This window comes from Microcebus murinus, chromosome 19 (genome assembly GCF_040939455.1).
Source record: "Microcebus murinus isolate Inina chromosome 19, M.murinus_Inina_mat1.0, whole genome shotgun sequence".
In the NCBI taxonomy this organism is placed as follows: Eukaryota; Metazoa; Chordata; class Mammalia; order Primates; family Cheirogaleidae; genus Microcebus; species Microcebus murinus.
This window is the reverse complement of record NC_134122.1, coordinates 2096939-2116567: the sequence shown is the minus strand read 5'-3', so window position 1 is coordinate 2116567 and position 19629 is coordinate 2096939. Positions and strand designations below refer to the sequence as shown.

The 19629-nt window shown below is 48.6% G+C and overlaps 2 protein-coding genes across 5 annotated transcripts in view; one reads left to right on the top strand and one right to left on the bottom strand.

Moving 5' to 3' along the window:
- RNPS1 (RNA binding protein with serine rich domain 1) overlaps window positions 1–19629 on the top strand; it is a 337992-nt gene that overhangs the window by 32739 nt on the left and 285624 nt on the right. The window lies entirely within an intron of this gene.
- PDPK1 (3-phosphoinositide dependent protein kinase 1) overlaps window positions 1–19629 on the bottom strand; it is a 70747-nt gene that overhangs the window by 9662 nt on the left and 41456 nt on the right. For 3 of the 4 annotated variants that reach the window (XM_012743680.3, XM_012743681.2, XM_075994976.1), the window contains exons 5-10: window positions 18589–18733; window positions 17928–18025; window positions 9592–9667; window positions 4593–4661; window positions 4251–4347; window positions 3151–3324 (exon numbers count right to left, since the gene is read on the bottom strand). In XM_012743680.3, coding sequence (XP_012599134.2) covers window positions 3151–3324; window positions 4251–4347; window positions 4593–4661; window positions 9592–9667; window positions 17928–18025; window positions 18589–18733 — 659 coding nt within the window. The remainder of the gene's footprint in view (window positions 1–3150; window positions 3325–4250; window positions 4348–4592; window positions 4662–9591; window positions 9668–17927; window positions 18026–18588; window positions 18734–19629) is intronic. The other variant, XM_075994977.1, reaches the window with a different exon arrangement.

Below are 19629 nucleotides of genomic sequence, written 5' to 3'. Positions count from 1 at the left end.
GAACATGTGGCCACCTAACCAAGGCATAGCTGGGTCCTGCCTGGTCCAAGTTCCTCTTCCAATGGGACAGGCTAAACCTCAGCCTTCGCCTCCAGGAAGAGGGGACCTGGGGCCCCTCATTCAGTGTGGCATGGACAGCCCCTGTGCTGCCCCTGGAGGTAGGGGATTGGGATGCCTGCTGGGAAGAGAAGGGACCAGAGGATTCATGCTCCTCCGGGCGGAAGCCCAGCTGTGCTCAGGCTAGGATGCAGGGCCTTAGCACCCAGGTGCCTTTCTCTTTGGTCCCAGGGTCTTCCAAGTTTGCGGTGGCCACTACATATTTCGATTTGACTAACTGCATTCTGTTTTTTAAAAAACATTACTTTTAATGCCAGCAAAGATTAGCTGAATATAGACAAAGTGGCCTGTTATTCCAGAGAAAACTGCAAACTAGTATTGACACAGAAAATGAAGTAATTACAAATGTGCCAAACAGGCACAGCCTGTGCACTAACACACTCCTGGAGATGCGGACGGGGCCAAAGAGCCCCCAGCACAGACCTGGGCAGGTGGGCACATGGCCAGCTGGCCTCCAAGGCTGCATGCCCTACACCTGAACCCTGCTTAGGCCAGGAAGGGGCAGAGGAGAAGATGCCACTGGCAGCAGCTGTGATGAGTGCAGCGCATCCCTCCACACACCCCCCCCCTCCAGAAAGAGGGCGCAGGCTGCCACTCCACAGGGGTCAGCCCCCATCTGCAGTCCTCCCTCCCAACGTGCACCCACTCCTGCAGCCACACAGCACACCAGACAGCAGCCTCAGCCCTGCCCTGCCGCTCCCAGTGGGGAGGGACCCCAGGACAGTCCCCGGCATATGCTCACTTCCTCCCTGAAGGCTCCAGGGCACGAAGCTGCCTCCGCATAGCATCTCAGTCTACAGAGCCTCCTATGGGCACCCCACCGGGGTAACACAAGCCTTCAGAGCCAGCAAGGTACTTATTAGCATTGTCCCCACTGCTGAAATGGGGAAACAGAGGCTCAGAAACTGGCCCAAGGTCATATCCTGCTGGCCAACACTGAACTCACAGCCAGACTTCTGCATCTCTGGCGAACATTCCTCCCTCTTGGGGGCTCCACTATATTGTCCCCCACAGAAAGCTCCCAATACCCTTTCCTATTCTCCACCCTCCCCACTCAGCAGCACTAGGCTCAGGCCTAGGAAAGACGTGTGGACAAACGGGACACAGGATGGATGAGGTGTTCCAGTGGACAGGGAGACAGTGCCCCACGTGACCTTTCCTCCAAGGTGCACCAGCCTCAGCCCGATCACTGGTCTCCAATAGTGCTGAGTCCGGCAACAAATACTGCCGTCAGCAGTTGGCAGGAAATGGTGCAAACTGGAGAAAATGAAGTGCCTGTTCTCCTCGGACCCAAATCAAGAATGGATGACAGCTGCCAGCCCCTCCCCACCAGCAGAAGCCTCCTCCCTGCTGAAAGGGCAACCAACTCTCGGGGCCTCTCAGAAGAAACTGTCCCCTCCATGACCTGCTGTCTACACCCCCTGCTGGGAGGGGTTCCACCTGCACAACACCTCTCCAAGCCAACATCTTTCCCGAGACTCGCTCACCACCGGGACTCGGGTTTGCAACGGGGAGTTCTCTGCCTGGACATTCTCCAAGGCTTTCAAACCATACAGCTTTTGGAAGCTAAGGATGAGCCATCTACAAAAAGCAAGCTGCTACCACATGGAGCCCGACTTCACAGGCGACAACCAGAGCCTGCAGATGCAGAAGCCAGAGTTCTCAGCGGGCACAGACACGGGCCGAGGGGCACCCGCACCGCATGTGAAGAGCAGCTCTGGGTGCTGAGATCAGACACAAGTGGGGCCTACGTGGCTCCTTCAGTGCTCAGCTACCTTCCAGGAGCGACTAGCAACAGGGCATGAAGCCCATGGGCCGAACTGCTGCATCCCAGTCCCAGGTGCAAGTTCCGCAGCAACAGCAGGCCCAGCAGCTCCTGCCAACTCTCACTGGCATGACCAGGAGCGCCCAGGGGGCACACAGGGTGGGCTCCTGGGGTCAAGTCCTCAGCAGTCTGCACTCACAGGGGCGGCGGACAGCCTCGAGCGGGAGGTCGGCAGGTTGGCGCAGGCTGCTCTCCAGGCCCAGCTCCCTTCAAGTTTGGGCACAAGGGGCACCTCAGGACTGGGGGGGGGGGGGCGTGCTATGCAGCAGGCAGGAGACGTAGGGGACCCTTGATCTCCAAGAAGTAATACTAGTAGCCATTTTAATTTAGCTTTGGATGACTTAGATAAAATCTAGAATTCCACGGTCAACTAAAGTGGAGCGCCATATGGTAAGTGATTAGAATAAGCCACAGGGACAGAAGTCAAGCCAGAAAAACAGGTATCAACAACAATGGCAACTTTTACAATCACATTCAAATATCCGGATGGAGGATGGTGAGAGCAGCTTTGATGGAACAAGCCCAGAAGCAGCGAGGAACCTGCACTCAGGACGGCCTCTGTCCCTTCTGAGTATGGCCCACATTTCCCACAACAAAAACTTTAGTGAACACAGTGCATTTAAGCTCCTATGTCTGCGTCAAGTCGTGGGAGACAATCAGCCTCAAAGCCCGCACCATCTGTGTCCCGCAGACTTGGTACGGTGCCCCCTGGCGCTGTACAGCGCCTGTGCCAACATGCACTGAAGCGGTGACCAGTGCCCACCTCCAACACCGTATCACAGAAGTTCAAAAAGGCAGCGCTCCAGGTTTCTGTCAGAAAGGTAAGCAGCGTTCTGGACTGTCCTGGACACTCAGTCACAAAGGCACCAGGCTCAAAGCAGCTGCCAAGGAGCCTCGCAGGGGCTCTACCGGCAGCAAGTGCGGGCACTGCTCTCCCTGGCTCCAGCTACACCCTCTGGGCGAAAACTCAGAGTAATCACAACTGAGGAAATGAGAGAAAGGACCTAGCACACCCAGGGCACCTCACCCGCCACCACCTCACGGCAGCAAACGTTCAACCACCAACAGGCCTACAAAATCAGCTCCATCTTCCCCTCGCAGCCACTCATCGTGCACAGGGTCCCGCGGCAAGGGGGCGCGACATGCAGAGGAGCTGCGCTGGCAGAGCTCATCTCCGCCCCAGGCCGCCCCACACCAAGCTGGCTTACGTTGCCGTAGCAGTCCTCGTCGTCCTCCGACATGGCAGGCAAGTAAGCCGTGAGCTTTGGCGGCGTCTGCTGGTGCAGGTTCTCCCATGTGATGGACTCAAAGAACGGATGAGCTTTAAGAGGTGCGTACCCTTCCATTTCTTCACAGCCTAACCGCTTTGTGGCATCTAAAACCTTGAACGATAGTCAAGACAACTCATTGTCACGGTGAAATGTGAAAATGTAATTCTGACACGCAAAGATTCTTTTCAATTCTCGGTATCTCCTGGAAGGAGCAGGGACACCATGGCCCAGCCCCTAGGCCCACCCCACGAGGGATGACTGAGGCATGTTCCAAGGTCCTGTGGCAGCTCTCGAGACTCTGCTCCCCCCCAACCCTCTCAGCCTCCCACTGAAAATGAATCTCAATCTCTTACACCCTCAAGAGGACCAAGCCTCGGCCCCCATGACAGGGAAGGAACAGGCAAGATAGGGGGCAGAGGTGGACCGCGGCACTTTCCTGGCCCCATAGCAGGCCACACTGGTGCCCATCCCTGGGACCATACTCGGAGGCAGGACTGACCCTGCTACCCAAAATATCAAGGTAAGGAGGAAAGCATAGCAGTGCTGGGACACTTGTTTCTAGGACACAAGCTGACATACCTTCCCCAGGTAAATCTGTCTCTCTGCCATATTACCTGGGTTGATCTTTAAAATCTTCATGTAGCTTACGCTAAATTTGACATTTACAGAAGTCACTGAATAGGATTTACAGCATCTGCCACTGTAATAAATGCAGCTGCTCTAGCACAAGTAACTTAAAATGCTATGTTGATGGGCAAATGCAAAATGATACAGTAGTTTCCTGTCTTATTTATATTTAATTATTTTTATTTTATAATTCCTGTTACAGTAGTTTCCTGTCAAGAATCAGACATTTGGAAATTGAGGGACTTATAATGACATGAGATATAAGACGTGATTATCTATAATCATTTCAACCCTAAAAACATCATTTTCTTAAACACAGGTGCCCCCAGGAAAGCCCAAGAGCACAGGCTCAGAGGGACTCAGGATGCGGTACTGGATCATCTTACCAGGAGGAAATTCAAAATATTTACCAAAAGTTTTTCCACAAGGTCTCTTGCCTTAGGGAAGAATTTTTCTGGGAAATCATATTCCAACTTAATGATCTTCTGAAATATAAGATATTCGTTTCTATAAAATTAAAAAAAAAAAAAAAAAAAACAACATCACTCCAGGCAGGCACCTACAAACCTCCACGGGCAGGGACCTGCTTTCCCCAGGACGGCACAGCACCTCCCCTACTGCCCAACACAGACATAAACCCCCAAGCCACGCACTCATGAGTGCCCGTCAAAGTCCCTCCCCTAACTGGGCACAGCCTCTGTCAGGGAGGCACCATGATGGGCTCAGAGGCCCCGCAAACACCATATCCTTACCCGGCTCGGAAAGGCGGGAGTCCTGCCACAAGCTGGTATATTATGCATCCAAGAGCCCAGAGGTCTGAACTTTAAGATAGGGAGAAAACAAAGAACAACATTTGTAAAAGCTAAGTGACAGACACAGTTCACCTTCCACCTGTTGCCTCCAATATCTTCTGTCCTTTAAGACCAGTTAGGTGTGAGGGCAAGACCTGGAGGAGAAGGTCTACACAATGGCAGCCATCAGTTGTTCAGCTGCCCCCGAAGCTCTGCCACCTCCCACAGGGGTTACCAGTTTCCACACACAGACAGCTCATCCTGAAGCAGAGGGCATGGGATGGGAGGTTAAAGGTGGTGCTGGCACTGTTTCCAGGAAAATGACAGGGAAAGCTGACAGGAAGCCCCCTCCTGCCAGTGCCCAGCAAGGTAGGGGGGTCGGGCCAGGCAGGGAGGGCTTGCCTGAGTCAGGGGCAAGAAGGTGCCAATCAGACAAAATGCAGGTTCTGCCTCCCGACCAACTCCATGTTCACCCAGGACAGGTGCAAACTCACACACCAAGAAGGCAAATGAGAACATCCCCAGATGGGCGCAGAGCAGGCTGCATCTCCCTCTTCTTGGAATCCGCTGTGAAAAGCCCTGCCCCTCTTTCATAAACACTTCAATTATCCATTTTAAAGGAAAAACATTACAGTTGTAAATTTAAGTTATTTCCAGAACATAGCTAGGTTTCCCAAGTGTCCCCCGCTGTTAGGGACCTGCAGGGCTGCCCCTCACCTGTCACCCCAGCTCTGCCCTTGCTCATCCCCCACCCCTACCCTCAGGGCTGGGCCCAAGGTCCTGTCTTCACTGCGATCTCCTCCAAATCCTGCCTCCACTCCTAGCTCCTCCCCTCTCTCACTGGGCATGTGCAGGCCCCTGGGCTGCTGCATACAGTCAACTTCAGGGAGAGGTGAAATCGCAGGGTGTGGGTGAAAACCATCGCTTCAGACAGGATGTCAACCAAGTGCCAGGGACCATAAGGGAAAGTTCTGTCCTTGTACCATGTGTCACCAGCACCCACAGGGTCCTGCACAGATAAGGCGCTTGGTGGAGGCTTAAAAATGCAATGCAGAGGCCGGGCGCAGTGGCTCACACCTGTAATCCTAGCACTCTGGGAGGCCAAGGTGGGTGGATTGCTCAAGGTTAGGAGTTCGAAACCAGCCTGAGCGAGACCCCATCTCTACTAAAAATAGAAAGAAATTAATTGACCAACCAAAAATATATATACAAAACATCAGCTGGGCATGGTGGGCATGCCTGTAGTCCCAGCAACTCGGGAGGCTGAGGCAGGAGGATCGCTTGAGCCCAAGAGTTTGAGGTTGCTGTGAGCTAGGCTGACGCCACGGCACTCACTCTAGCCTGGGCAACAAAGTGAGACTCTGTCTCAAAAAAAAAAAAAAAAAAAATGCAACGCAGAAATCTGGTCTACAACATATAGATACAGAGCAAAGGGCATTTAATAACTATGGCCATGTGCTGCGTACCACTTCACATTGATAACAGGCAGTGTAAATGATGGTGGTCCCGTAAGACCGTATTTTTACTGTACCTTTTCTATGTTAACCAATGTTTAGATACCCAAACACTTCACACTGTGTCACAGCTGCCTGCAGTGTGCAGTACAGTAACTGCTGCACAGGCTTGAAGCCCGACAGCAACAGGCCGTGCCACACAGTCTAGGCGTGTGGCAGGCTGAGCCATCTAGGTTCGTGTGAGGATGCTCTGTGACGTTCTCACAGCGATAAAAATCGCCTGACGACATGTTTCTCAGAACGTATCCCTATAGTTAAGCAACGCATGACTGTAGCTCCTATGTCTGGTTTTTCTTACTGTTTAGTCTAGTTAAAATGGGGGGCAACACAAGAAAACAGGCAGAAAAGGATCTACCTCTCAGTGTGGAAGTAGAGGGCATGGCAGTGGGGACGGGACCATCTCTGGAGTATGGAATGCAAGCAGAAAGGGCTTTTTGGATAGCCCGAAAACTATCGAATGTTTTATCATGAACATGTACTTTAGAATTTAAATTTTTTTAATCTAATAAAACATTAAAGGGGAAAGGCTGAGTGCAGTGGCTCACACCTGAAATCCCAGCACTCTGGGAGGCTGAGGTGGGAGGATCACTAGAGCTCAGGAGTTCAAAACCAGCCTGAGCTAGAGCAAGACCCCATCTCTACCAAAAATAGAAAAAATTAGCCAGGCGTGGTGGCACACGCCTGTAGTCTCAGCTACCTGGGAGGCTGAGGCAGGAGGATCGCTTAAGCTCAGGGGTTGGAGGTTGCAGTGAGCTATGATGACACCACTGCATTCTACTCAGGGCGACAGAGTGAGAGACTATCTCAACAACAACAAAGAAAACTGAGCATCTCTCCATACAACATCCCCTTCAAAAAAAAAAAAAAAAAAAAAAAAAAAAAACAGCCTAAGCAACATAGTGATACTTTGCTTCTACAAAAAACAAAAAAACAAAACAAAACAAAAACTTAGCCAGGCATGGTTGTGTGTGCCTGTAGTCCCAGCTACTCAGGAGACTGAGGCAAAAGAATCACTTGAGCCCAGTAGTTCAAGGGTGCAGTGAGGTACAATCGCACCACTGCACTCTAGCCTGGGTGACAGAGAAAGACTCTGTCTCTATTTAAACAAACAAACAAAAAAATTAATCGATTAATAAAAGGGGAAGCCAGTATGATATTTCTGGAAAGTAGTATGTACCAAGGATTTTTTTTTAATGTTCAGTTACATCAAGCCATGACACTTCTTGAAATCCAACTGGGCTGGGTGCAGAGGCTCACACCTGTAATCCCAATTCCGGGAGGCCAACATGGGAGGATTGCTTGAGTCCCAGAGTTCAAGGCTGCAGTGAGCACTGTGACTGTGCCACTGTACTTCATCCTGGGCCAACAGAGCAAGACTCTGTCTCTTAAAAAAAATCCAAACGGAGCAAGCATCCTTCCCTTCCACTGGGTGAACAACAGGACACCTCTCAAGGCAGAATGCCCTTCTCCTGTGCCACCCAGGCAAGCTGGTATGTGCTGAATAAATGAGAAACACTTCCAAACAGCAGCAAAGGAATAGTTCAATAAACTACAATAAACTCATACAACTGAAAACCACACGTCTGTTAAAGATGTCTGCAAATAATTTCAATGACACAGGGAATGTTCATCAAAGAACCATGAGGAGCAGGATTCAAACTGGCCATTCTGTCTGACTCCAGCTGCATACGAATCACATAAGCACATACAGAGTGCACAGCAACAAGGGAATGGGAAGACATATATGTGCACCAAATTATTATTTGTGATGCAAGTAGGTTCAGAGACTTATTTTCCAAGAAGTCTTTATAACGAATAGGTATAGATTTTAAAATCAGAAAAAAAAAACTCTTAACTATTTTTTAATGAATATCACGTGATTAAAAAGTTTAAAAACAGGCCGGGCGTGGTGGCTCATGCCTGTAATCCTAGCACTCTAGGAGGCCGAGGCGGGTGGATTGCTTGAGGTCAGGAGTTCAAAACCAGCCTGAGCAAGAGCGAGACCCCGTCTCTACTATAAATAGAAATTAATTGGCCAACTAATATATATAGAAAAAATTAGCCGGGCATGGTGGCGCATGCCTGTAGTCCCAGCTACTTGGGAGGCTGAGGCAGCAGGATTGCTTGAGCCCAGGAGTTTGAGGTTGCTGTGAGCTAGGCTGACGCCATGGCACTCACTCTAGCCTGGGCAACAAAGCGAGACTCTGTCTCAAAAAAAAAAAAAAAAAAAAAGTTTAAAAACAAAAAGATACAGTGATGCCTCCCTCACAGCCCTGCTCCACTCCCAGAGGCAGCCACTGTAGTTATCCGTTCCCTGAACATCCTCCTAGAGAACCTGGAATGCATGTACGAGCAAACATGAATACACATTCCCCCCTTTCACATACAGGGGGCCCCCAGGCATGTGTTAGTCGAGCTTGGAGATCTCTCCACAGCAAGGCCAAAGGCTTTCTCCACCCTAAAGTAACACTTTCATTCCAGAGAACTGCTCTCCAACTGTGACACCCAGATTCGGATATCTCCTCTCTCAGTCTCCCACCTGCCTCGTCACGCCCACCCAACACAGGGCCTTTCGCTTCCCCTGTCCCAGCTGCCGACTCCGACTCCTTGCCTCTGCTGCCCACTGCCTGTGCTGGCCCGTCTGCATTCTCTCCGCCTCAGACCCTCGCCAGCCCTATGCCCCCTGCACCGCCCATACCTCTGATTTTTACTACCGATGCCTCCGCTAAGGCCCAGCTGTACCTCTTGAAGACCCTCATGCCTGCCAGAAACCGCCTCCATCCTTCTCCTTCCTCGTCCACGGCCCCCTGGGGCCTCCCCTGCACTCTGCAAAGCTTGCTCCACCACACACCCCTGCAGCCAGGCTCCCCAAGGACAGCCACACTTTGCCCACTGAATAATTTTTACTAAATAAACAAGATCAAATCTGAAACCAAAAAGCATTAACACAGGAAGTATAAAATATAACAATAAAGTAGCATGCATGTATATCTAAAACACTAAATTCTTTCAAAGTACGCCTAGCTCCTTAAAAGCCAAAGCCACTCTCTCTTTTTTTTTTTTTTTTTTTTTTGAGACAGTATCACTTTGTTGCCCAGGCTACAGTGAGTGCCATGGTGTTAGCCTAGCTCACAGCAACCTCAAACTCCTGGGCTCAAGCGATCCTTCTGCCTCAGCCTCCTGAGTAGCTGGGACTACAGGCATGCGCCACCATGCCTGGCCAATTAATTGCTTTCTATTTATAGTAAAGACAGGGTCTCACTCTCGCTCAGGCTGGTTTCAAACTCCTGACCTCGACCAATCCGCCCACCTCGGCCTCCGACAGTGCTAGGATTACGGGCGTGAGCCACCGCGCCCAGCCATCTCTCAAATATTAATTCCTCGTGAAAAAACTTACTAGCTATTTTAAAGAAAAGAGAAGTATGGATCAGATAAAAGCAGGTTACCTTTTACAGGCCGATTTCTCTGTGAGCAGCTCTGGAGAAACGTACTGTGCTGTTCCTACAAACGAGTTGGCCCTGGCTGAGAAGAGGGAGAGAGAAAAAAGGTCACGCTCTGACAGGCACTCAGTTGACAATCGTGGCAGCCACACAGGCGGTGTCTGTGCATCAGGACATTGTGGCTTAAGAGTGGGTAGCCTGGGGCTCTTCTGCAGGGCAGCGCTGGTGGCCTGGAACGGACTGACCACTCCCAGGAGCAAGGCTTGTCCAGGGCCCCCCATGGCTGGCTCAAAGGTCACCTGCTCAGAAACACCCGCCTCACCCCTACAATGCTGTGCCCCTCTCCTCTCTGGCACTCCAATGGGACTCTGCTGGAGAACCTGTTCAGCACACTTGTCTGCCATTCTGCCAGCAGCACCCCAACATGGGACCTGAAGGCAAGGGGTCCTGTTCCGCTCACTGCTGGACCTGTGGTGCCTAAATGCACTCCCAGACACTCCCAGGAGTAAACAGCTCCGGGCCAGGGACAGCCCTATACTCAGTCACAAACAGCTGGAGAGTCAAGGGGCCACGGGGAAATGAGACTCAGGCCTCAGCCAGGGACCCTACTCCACATCCTGCCACCTCTAGTACTGGCCTGTGCTGCACAAGGTCACCAAGTTCACTTGCAGACTATAAGGTGGGCACCAAGACACCTGGATCCACTCATCACAGAGACACCCACCACCCAGTGGCCCTTAAGCACCAAGAGGACTCTGCAGCAGCTGTGGCCTGACAGAGCAGCACCACAACACAAGCCAGCCAGCTCCCACTGCTCAGGGGCTAGACTAGGCTGGGGCCACCACAGAGCACAGCGCTGTCTGCAATTGTCCTGCCCGCAGGTGGGTTCTAAGCTGCCCCTCACCTGGCCCCTGGGGCCAGGCCAAGGGAGGCTCACAGATCCAGCTTTGTAAATGGTCCCTTCAGTGAATGCACATAAAGACTTCATGGCTGCATTTGTGTCCTGCCAGGACCCTGAATAATACTGCCAAGAACACAGAGGAGATTCCTGAAAGAAAACCAAACCTAGAGCCAAAAACAAACAAAGCTGTTTAGCCACCCAACTAACCAAAGAAATACAAATTAAAACATGATAGCCTATCAAATCAGCAAGAGAAAAAAGTATACAAATACAATGTTGGCAAGAATTTGGGGAACAGGTGCAACACTGCTAGTGGGGCTATAAGATAGAATAAGTTTGGGGGACAACTTTCTAATAAACAACAAAAGTAATAAAGGATGGACCTCTTGCTCCCAACGCAATTCCACTTCTAGCACCTGATCCTAAAGAATGGAACAGGGCTGGGCATGTCCCAGCTAGTCACTCCCAGCTACTAGGGAGCCTGAAGTAGGAGGATCCTTGAGCCCACGAGTTAAGGCTGCAGTGAGCTACAATGGAGCCACTGCACTCTAGCCTCAGCAACACACTGAGCCCATCTCTTTAAAAAAAAAAACAAACAAAATCAAGGGCCGTAGCCACTGGTAGAGACAGGGACGTCACTGGATACTTTACTTACTTTTCAGTATTTCTAATCTTTACTACAATTATATGTTACTTTGGTGATTTCTACTTTTTTAAAATGTCATTAAGTTCTAAGAAATATGTTTTCATATGGAAGGATGGATATTATGCATAATTAAATAATTCACATTATCAAACAGTACACAGAACTGTTGGTGTTTTTAAACAGCTACATGTGCCCCCCAGCTACTCTGCCCAACGCTGCTCTCCTACCCCCCTCACCTCCTCCTGGCTCCTCCAGGTCCTCCGAGCCTGCCCTTCTTTCCTCAGTGTTCCCCTGCCCTCGCTTCCTCTGCCTGCCTTCCCAAAGGTGGGACTCCAAGTCCCTGGGAATATGCAAAGTCACCCCCTTGAAAAAGGACCTCTCATTAGTTAACCTACAGACAGGTTAGAGTGTGGAGAAGATGACTGTCCTCAGAATCGTTTTCTAAATGCATAAAATATACAGGACTACAAAGGAAAGTGATTATAAGGAAATATAAGTATCAAAATATTAAAATAATAGATTTGTGATATAGTAATATATGACTTGCTTTATTAATGCATTAAATAACAAGATTTAGCAGGTCTAATGACACAGCAATTCTGCAGTAGTGGTGAGCAGACTGTGCCCATCTCTTAAAAAAAAAAAAAAATCAAGGGCTGTAGCCACTGGTGGAGACAGGGACGTCACTGGATACTTACTTTTCAGCGTTCAGCTTAACAGGTGTGCCACCACTACTGTAATGTAACAACTGTTAATAGGATGTGAACATATCTGTGATTTCTCCTGGCAAGGTTGCCTACATTCATAATGGAAGGAAATGTTAAACTTCTCTGGAAGGTCAATGAAAATAAGTAATGTCCTCCTATCCAGCTTCATGGATGCCCTGACTTTCATCTGTGACACCCAGGTTAAGAGCCCTAGATAGAGTGTTAGAAAACCACTGAGAACCTAGTTATTTCCCTCTGGAAGCCCAGAGATTAGCCACAGACCAATCTTCTCCAGCTACTGGAAACTCGGGCACAGAACCAACTGTTGGCTGCTGCTGCTGCCTCTTCCATACCACTGATCCACTCGAGGTACCCACAGTAGTCGGGGTAAAAGAGAAGGCTCTCCGGCTGGGTTGTTCTCTCCACCCTCAAAGTGGTGTGCCACATCCTGGACTGCAGGCCACCCTGGGTGCCACAGATCTGCCAGTCAGACTCAGAGAAGCCAGTGAGGAGGGAGGACCTGAAGAAGTGACTCTAAGCTCAGAACACACCCTCACTCTCTTCAAAGCCCAGGCTGCAGGCTGCCGCCTTATCTGCAAACCTACACCTGAAGCACAGGAAACACCCACAAAATGTGACTAACCCTTGGACAAAACACTAGCGAACCAAGTGCAGCAACATACAAACGGACTAGGCACTACAATCAAGTGTGTGAGTGCAAGGTCAGTTCAACATACAAAAATGAATGCATTACATCACATCATCAGAACAAAGAACCCAAAAAACCCCATATGGTCATCTCAATAGAAGCAGAAAAAGCATTTGACAAAAATTCAACACCTCTGCATGATAAAAATACTTAATGAACTAGGCATAGCTGGGAACAGCCCGAGGTAGGTAAAGGGTGCCTGCAAAAACCCACGGCAGTCATCATGGAATATGATGAACGACTGAAAGCTTTCCCCCAAGATGGGAGCAAGACAAGGACACCCACCCTCGCCACACCTAGTAGACATTATAATAGAGGTCGTAGCCAGAGCAATTAGGAAAGAAAAGGCATCAGATGGAAAGAAATAAAACTAGTTCTAATCACAGATGACATGATCCCATATATATTACAGAAGATCCACTAAGAAACTATTGCAACTGATTAAAGAGTTCAGCAAGGGTGCAGGACACAGCTTAGTATACAAAAATTAACTGTTTCTATACACTTGTCATGAACAATCTGAAAATAAAATTAAGAAAACAATTCTATTTACAATAGTATCGAAAATAAAATACTTAGGAATAAATTTAACAAAAGTACAAAGCTTCTTATATCCCAAAAACTACAACATACTTTTTTTGTTTCTGTAGTAGAGATCATTCCATTGCATACATTTTTGAAGATATTAAAGATCTAAATAAATGGAAACACAGCTCATGTTGATGGATCAGAAGACTTAATATTGCTAAGATGGTGATACTCTGTAAACCGCTCTACAGACTCAATGCAGTCCCTATAGCCCACCGCAGCAGGCTTCCACTGAGAACCACCTTTCCTTGCAAGATTCATACACATTGCAGCCTGTACCGCCTCCTTCCTCCTTACGGCTGAATGATATTCCAGCATACAGGCAGACCATAATGTGCTTATCCATTCATCTGCTGGTCACATGTGGGTTTTTTCCACCTTTTGGCTGTTGTGAATAATGCTAGGAACATTCTAATACAAGTTTTTGTTTAAATGTATGTTTTCATTCCTTTCGGGTACATACCTAGGAGTGGAACTGCTGGGTCATATGGTAACTATGTTTCCTTTTGAGGAGCTGCCAGACGGTTTTCCAAAGTGACTGTACCATTTGACATTCCCACCCATAGCGTACGTGGATTCCAATTTCTCCACATCCTTGCTAACACCTGTTATTATCTGTCTAAAATTTTGATTACAGCCATCTAGTGGGTGGGAAATGGTATCTCACTGTGGTTTGCATTTCCCTGATGACTAACGATGCTGAGCAACTTTCATGTACTTATTGGCCATTTGTATATGTCTTCTTTGAAGAAATGTCTCTCCAGGCTCTCTGTCCAGTTTTATTTTTTATTTTCTTAATGACTGAGTTGCAAGAGTTCCTTATATTCCAGATACAAGTCCCTTATCAGATAGATAATTTGCAGACATTTTTTCCTTTCCTTTTCACCTTCTTGATGCTATCCCTTGTAGTACAAAATTTCTTAAATTTATAGTCTAACTTATCTACTTTTTCTTTTTTTTTTTTTTTTGAGACAGAGTCTCGCTTTGTTGCCCAGGCTAGAGTGAGTGCCATGGCGTCAGCCTAGCTCACAGCAACCTCAAACTCCTGGGCTCAAGCGATCCTCCTGCCTCAGCCTCCCGGGTGGCTGGGACTATAGGCATGGGCCACCATACCCGGCTTATTTTTTCTATATATATTAGTTGGCCTATTAATTTCTCTGTATTTATAGTAGAGACGGGGTCTCGCTCTTGTTCAGGCTGTTTTCGAACTCCTGACCTGGAGCAATCCGCCCGCCTCGGCCTCCTAGAGTGCTAGGATTACAGGCGTGAGCCACCATGCCTGGCCCAACTTACCTACTTTTTCTTTCATTGCTTGTCCTTTTGGTATTACATCTAAGAAACCACTGCCTAACCTAAGGTCACAAACATTTACTCCTATACTTTCTTCTAAATGTTACAGTTGTCACTCTCACATTTAGATCTCTAATGCATTCTGACTTAACTTCTGTGTATGGTGTGAGGTAGGGGTAATCATTTTTTAATGAACTAATCATCACTGGAGGATAATGGTGAACCAATTTGAGGTTTTCAAAAATGGCACATAAAGGAGAAAAAAACTAGCATTTATCCTGCTTTTCCTTTACAAACAATACCACTGGTTAAACAGCTGCTGAGAAGTTTTTCTTTAAAGAATTCTACCTTGTGAATAAATTAGATTATGACCATTCTGCATATGTCATGAATTAATGAATTTAGGCCAATTATGGCTATAAACAGCTGCTGACATCACAGAGAGGTGCCTGGGTGTTACATATAACACCCACCATGAGGCTTTGAGTGGGGAAAGGAGGGCATTGAATCTGAATATGATCTAGTGACCAGACAACTCCCAGGAAACAAGAGGAGACAGGAGCCTGTAAAAGTGACTCCACAGAGATGTATTCAGCAAACTCCAGTGTCCTTGGGGCAGACGAGTGACCTGGTTTCTTCAACAAAATGAAAGGGGAAAAATTAAAATGGAGGGGAAACTACAGATTAAAAGAAATGTATGCAGACCTTGTTTGGATCCTGATTCAAGTAAACAATAACAAAAATTATGATGCATGAGACGACTGGGACCTTAACTCTGAATATCGTGAGATATTAAGTAATTACCGTGAACATTTTACATATAAAAATGGTACAGTATTGTGGTTATGTTTTATGTTTTATGCTTTATAATCTTAACAATATATACTGAAATATTTACAGGGAAAACAAATCGATAGTGTTAGGAGCCAGGTCACAAGTACTGTGTGAATGCTTTACAATAAGCAATTATTCTGTGCAAACACACATACCCCACCGTGTGTTACAGCCATGTCCAAACTGATACCAACACTGGAAGGACCAAATGGACTGTACAAAGACGGCAGGAGCCATGCTCGGTGGCGGACACATGGGGACCAACTCCTCTCTCACAGTGGAGGAAAATCCATTCTGAAGGAGGCTCTTCTCTGTCCCGGGGGTGGGGAATACAGCCTCAACTAGAACGACAGCAAGCTCATGGCAGCTGTGACCCTTGTGAGAGGGTCTCTCAAGTCCATAGCACAACAGGAAGGGAAAGAGCAGCTGGTCTGAGGGTCTGGATGATGGCCATCCACAGGTGGGGACAGAGCGGCCACTGGACTAAACCTCCTCCCATCCATCCTCTCTCCAGCCACCCTGCCATCCCTGCTGGCCCACTTCTCCTTCCTGTTTGGTGAGTGGGGCCTCCACCCCCAGCTGCATACCAGAGGCCTGCACAGATTTGAATGCAGGTAAGATACAACAATTGGTGCCTGTAGTCCCAGCTACTTGGGAGGCTGAGGCAGGAGGATCACTTGAGGCCAGGAGCTCAAGACCAGCCTCCGAAAGAGCGAGACCCTGCCTCTACAAAAAATAGAAAAATTAGCCGGGCTTGGTGGTGTGTGACTACAATCCCAGCTACTAGGGAGACTGAGGCAGAAGAATCGCTTGAGCCCTGGAGTTTGCAGATGCTGTGAGCTATGATGGTGCCACTGTACTCCAACCTGTGTGACAGAACAAGAACCTGTCTCAAAAAAAAAAAATTACTGGCCACTAAAATGGTTACTATTTAATGGGAATATCAAAGAGATCAAGGTTTTGGGATATCTCAGAAGAGCCAGAAGTGCCCTGAGGTACTCATCCTCACACACTGCCAGATAGGGAAGAGGGGACAGGGGCAGGGTGGCAAAAGGCAGGGGAAGAGCAGCAGAACTAGGCCACCTCAGGAAATTAGAGCCTCTTCTTTGACTGCAAGTTTTGTTTTCAGTCCCAAAAAAGCGATGATTTAGGATTCTCAGGGAAATTCCCAAATCCATGATGAGATCTTAGTGCCTCAGTGACTATGCAGAGATGAAAGCACTATAGAATCTTATATAGAAAGCTGATAGAATCTTAGCAAGAATCAACGTGAAAACACAGGGTAGAAAACAGCCATGAAGGAAAGACCTGCATGGAGGAAGCCAGCGCTACCCCGAGGTGCCACGACAGGCCAGGAGGGGCGCTGGCAGCACATCTCGGTGGCCCTGTGTACATGGAACACTAGGCCAACGCAAAAGACACAGAAGCGATACTCAGTAGAGTTCTGAACACCTGCTTTGCTCAACAGACTATTCTCCACCCTAGCTGCAGTCTTCTCTGGCTGCTGTAGGCAGCTCCCTGCATCTGGGAACAAGCTGGGAAGCTGCCGCCCTGTGTTCCTGCTCCCTTTCCTCACGAAGGCAACTGCAACAACGTGGCCGCTTCATTTCAAACTTTCTTCCACCAGCAAACCAACACTCACACCCCTCCAAGCCCATATCCAGCACACCCGTCCCCTCTCAGCATTTTCTACAGAGGCCTTTCTCTCGTAGGTGCGCCGGGACCAGATGGAGGCCCTGCACAGAGGCCCCACCGGCCTCGGGGCCGGGACAGCAAGGGCATCACACCCATCTAAAGACCCAAGGCTCTTTTTCAAGGTCACTTATTAATGCACACAACAGCCGTCAGCTTCCCCCAGACTTTATCCCAGTGACTTTATCTTCTCTCCACAACACTCTAGAACAGTCTTCAGAAGTTCAACTGCCATTCTTTACACCTCCAGAGTTTAGGATTTCCATCCAACAAGGACCTTAAGGGAAGCAAGATGCCCTAGGCTGGCTAAGACCACTCAGGTCACTTTTATGGTCTGAGTGTACTTTCAGCAACACCTGCTCAGGTGATGGGGTTGTCACGATATACTCCAAGGCCAGAGACTACCCTAGGGGAGCAGGACTAGGAGGCCCTGTGATTATAAACATATACTTGACCATCAGGTAAAATCCACACCCCCTTGTTCTGTGATTTTCTAGAACCTCACTAAAATCAGAGTGCCTAGGCCACCACAGGCAGCAGCACACACCAGACAGGGCGATGGACAGGCAGATGGAGGGAGGGAGGGCCCAGGGTACAGGGTGTGCTCCTCAGACATCAGCACAAGAGAAGCCAGAGCTGACCACACCCACTACACTCCCTGTGCGCAGGACCAGGCATGAATGTGGTGTGGCGCCCAGCACTGTCCAGGAAGACGACGAGGGAAGATGAGCCACAGCAGGCACCCGTGAGAACGGATGACCTTCCCCACTCCACCCGCCAGACCAGACGCACTGCCTGGGGCTGCTCCGTAAGACCTGGCACGGCAGGGCCTTCCCTGGGAAAAGCTCGAGATCTGGGTCACGATAGCAATAGTACCACAGACTTCTGTCATTAACAACAAAGGCAAAACATTTTTCAGAAGTTGCTTCCGATCTTAAGCAGAGCCAGGCTCTGCTAGAAATAAATCTCACACACCTTGCTTGCTCTCTGGGGACAATACTTTTGCTGTTCCAAAATCTGTGATCTGGATGTGCATATCTTCATTTAACAAAATGTTTTCTGGTTTAAGATCCCTGTAAAAGTAGATTTTTACATTGAGATAAGATACTTAAAACAACCACATAGCATACTCTAAATTTTGCTGAAGAAAAAAAAGAACTAATGAATGCTTATAACCTACAGACTGACAAACTAGAGGTCTAAAGTTCACACTGAACAAGTATCAACTGCATACAATAAGGACATTCAAAATAAATCACTTCATAACTGCAGCTATTACTTTAATAAATTTACTGAAGTATCTCTCAGTTTTAACTCATAAAATAGTTTATAAACACTTCCAATTTGACTTTATCAGAAAGTCATGGATAATGAGGCCACAAATAAGTACACACAAAAGTTACAACTGACAAAGCATCAGTTAAGACAGGCAGAAATACCCTTAGCTTGGCAAGAAAGACCCCCGACATCTACAGGCGAGTCTCTCAGCACCAGCCAGCAGCTCTGTCCTTCCCTGCAGGGAGCAGGCCAAGGCTGACCCCAGAGGGCTGCGACGGCTTGGGCATTAGCCGTAGCTCGTGGGCCCTGATCGTTGAACTGACCGCCCCGCCAACACCAGCCAGGGTGCCCCGGTCACCTGTGGATGATGCCCTTGCCGTGCAGGTACTCCAAGGCAGACACGATTTCAGCTGTGTAGAATCTGGTGCAGGTCTCATCGAATGAACCGATTTTGCGAATGTATTTAAGTAGTTCTCCGTTTTTGGCATAACTAAGGCCAAAATCTGAATATTGTATAGTTAAGGAAGAGTGTAAAAATCATTTCTTAAAAACCTTAAAGGTCCAATTAGGAATTTATTGAAATTAGGTGCAAACTCAAAGTACCTGTGGCCCAAAATAGCCATGCCATGGTCAGATCTGTGGCTACTCGGTCTGACAGGAAGCCCAGGCCCTGACTACAAGACTAGGCACAGCTGGAGGCTTCTCACCAGGAACACAAGGACACAGTCCCCAGAGAAACATGCACCACCCCTCTCGGCCCAGACTGCCCCTCTGGACCACACTGTCTCCAGAAGGTGGCTATGGCCTCAGTGCAAGGGAACCACTAGAGATGGGGCCCACTGCTCCTTGCCAAAGGCACAAACAACTAAACGGCTCATGTGCAGGCTTCATTAACACAAAGAACAGCTTTGGCTGGGGGCAGTAGTGGGTGTCAGGTGCAGTGGCTCACACTGTAATTCTAGCACTCTGAGAGGCAGAGGCAGGAGCAGGAGGATCACTTGAGGGCAGTTTAAGACCAGCCTAAGCAACATGGCGAGATCCCATCTCTACAAAAAATAAGAAAAACTAGCGGTGCGTGGTGGTGCGCACCTGTGGTCTCAGCAACTGGGGAGGCTGAAGCAGGAGGATCCCTTGAGCCCGGGAGTTGGAAGTTGCAGTGAGCTATGATGATGCCACTGCACTCTAGCCTGGGTGACAGAGCAAAACTCTGTCTCCAAAAAAAAAAAAAAGAAAGAAAAATTAGGGTCAGGGGAGGGTAGATTCAAAATAGCACCACAAGGCCGGGTGCAGTGGCTCACGCCTATAATCCTAGCACTCTGGGAGGCTGAGGCTGGCTGATTGCTCGAGGTCAGGAGTTCAAAACCAGCCTGAGCAAGAGTGAGACACTGTCTCTACTATA